The sequence below is a fragment of the Haplochromis burtoni genome, unplaced genomic scaffold, assembly GCF_018398535.1.
Source record: "Haplochromis burtoni strain Fernald_Lab_line unplaced genomic scaffold, NCSU_Asbu1 Contig_1710, whole genome shotgun sequence".
Lineage (NCBI taxonomy): Eukaryota > Metazoa > Chordata > Actinopteri > Cichliformes > Cichlidae > Haplochromis > Haplochromis burtoni.
Genome location: NW_024584071.1, coordinates 19,934 through 22,169, shown reverse-complemented (window position 1 = coordinate 22,169; position 2,236 = coordinate 19,934). Strand labels below are relative to the sequence as shown.

Sequence of the window (2,236 nt, the reverse complement as noted above, 5' to 3'; positions counted from 1 at the left end):
TCACTGACTCTGTGTTTCTTATGTTCATTAACTTTCATTGGAGCACCATCAGAGTGGTCCTGCATGCTGCGTCACACTGCGTTTGGGATCACCTTTGTACTCTGTATCTCCTGTGTACTTGGGAAAACTATAGTGGTTTTAATGGCTTTTAAAGCGACACTTCCAGGTAGCAATGTGATGAAATGGTTTGGTCCTCCACAACAAAGAATGACTGTTGTGTCTTTCACCTTTATTCAAGTTTTAATATGTACTGTATGGTTGGTACTTAGCCCTCCATTCCCAATTAAAAATCTAACCACATACAAGGAGAAAATAATCCTGGAATGTGCATTAGGCTCTGCTGTAGGCTTCTGGGCTGTTCTCGGTTACATAGGCCTACTTGCTGCCTTTTGTTTTGTTTTAGCTGTCTTAGCCCGCAAATTACCTGACAATTTTAATGAAGCCAAGCTTTTCACCTTCAGCATGTTGATATTTTGTGCAGTGTGGATCACCTTTATCCCAGCATATGTCAGTTCTCCTGGGAAATTCACTGTAGTTGTGGAGATTTTTGCCATTCTGGCCTCCAGCTTTGGACTAATGCTGTGTATATTTGCTCCAAAGTGTTTCATCATAATTTTTAAGCCTGAGAAGAACACCAAGAAATATGTCATGATTAAGGATAGGATTTAGAGGTTTTGCACTTAAAATGGCAACTGTAGTTTCAAAATATAAACCTTCAACACAATCAGCAAATCACTTGATTTTCAGTTTTAAGTGAAATCAAATATTTACGTTAAGATTTTCAAAATGTCAATTTTGAAACATTTACTATTTTTCAATGCAATTGATTAAGGTAAATTTCTTTTCAAGGCACAAAATTAAAAGTCACATTTCATGATAACAGTATCTTGTTCTGAGTCCTTTTTTTAAAGTTGTTTGATATGGTTTGAACCATCCCTCTGCAGATGATCAGTTAGCTGTTTTGCAACTACTCTTTTAAGAATTTTTTCGATAAAACGGAGGTTAGCCCATAATTAGCTAAGACAGCTGGATCAAGTGAACATCATATCAAGCAAGCCCTGAGTAAATGTGATTATACCATCTGTACATTTGTCAAATCTGGGAAGGCACCTAAAGAATGCGCCAGGCAAAAAAGGAGAGATGAAGGACAACTGCTACCTAAGTGAAAACCCCTAAGTGCCAGGAGATTTGCCATGATTTATACATCGGGGAAATCAGACATCCTCTGGTTAAGCGGATGGCACAACACTGAAGAGCTACTTTTAATGATGAGAATTTTCACATCCTGGATAGGGAAGAACGCTGTTGGAGCCAGGAGTCAAGGAGGCCATTTATGCAAAAAGGGAAAGAGCATCTCTTAATTGAGGAGAAGGCCCAAGGTTACATTTTTCACCATCTTACAATGCTGCAATTGCAACCATTCCCCAACTCATTAGTGGGGAGTGGTCATTACCATTTGCATATTAATGATCAAGAAACTGATGTCACAGTCCTTAGCTTCGGTAACATCTGCCTCTCTGACATCAAGTTAAGGGAGTCCAGCTCTATCCCCACAACAGTACTGGCCTTTTGGATCAGTTTACTGAGTCTGTTGGCATCTGCGATTCCTCAACCTGCTGCCCCAGCATGCAACAGCATGGCACTGGCCACAACAAACGCATAAAACATCCTGAGCATTGCCAACACATGTTAAAAGACCTTAGTCACCTCAGAAAATAGAGACGACTCTGGCCCTCCTGTAGCATGTAGTGGTAGTTTTTAACCCAGTCTAGTTTATTGTCAATCCCTTGTGATAACCCTGTGTTGCTGAAGAAAAAGGAAATTTGAATTTCATTACACATATTTCTCTTTTAGCACTGCTAAAGGTCAGTTACACGTTCAGTACATACAGACTTAGGTGATGTAAAAGTATATTTAGTACAATACTGAACCTGGTCATAAGTATTAGTTTATACAGTACAAGCCTACAACTATTCAGTTCAGTTAATTTTTATTTCAAACATATACATTCACCAACATTTTATAAAATCTTTCCATGGAGTTGTTTGAAAAGGAGTAGGCAGAAGTATATACTTATTTAGCCCTACCCCCTCAGGTTTACAGCCTCATCATCTAAATTTAATATCTAATATCTCTAATATCCTAAGAGACTGCGCATACCAGCTAGCTCCTGTGTTCACTGAGATATTCAACATCTCTTTATCTCAGTCGGTGATCCCCACATGCTCATCCATCT

At 38.9% G+C, this 2,236-nt stretch overlaps 1 protein-coding gene across 1 annotated transcript in view; it reads left to right on the top strand.

Annotated features, from left to right (window-relative positions):
• Nucleotides 1-669, top strand: part of LOC102306428 (extracellular calcium-sensing receptor-like) — a 3,623-nt gene extending 2,954 nt beyond the window's left edge. Inside the window, exon 5 of the mRNA XM_005952507.2 lies at nucleotides 7-669. Within this exon, the coding sequence (XP_005952569.2) occupies nucleotides 7-669 (663 nt within the window). The remainder of the gene's footprint in view (nucleotides 1-6) is intronic.
• Nucleotides 670-2,236: the final 1,567 nt, after the last annotated feature.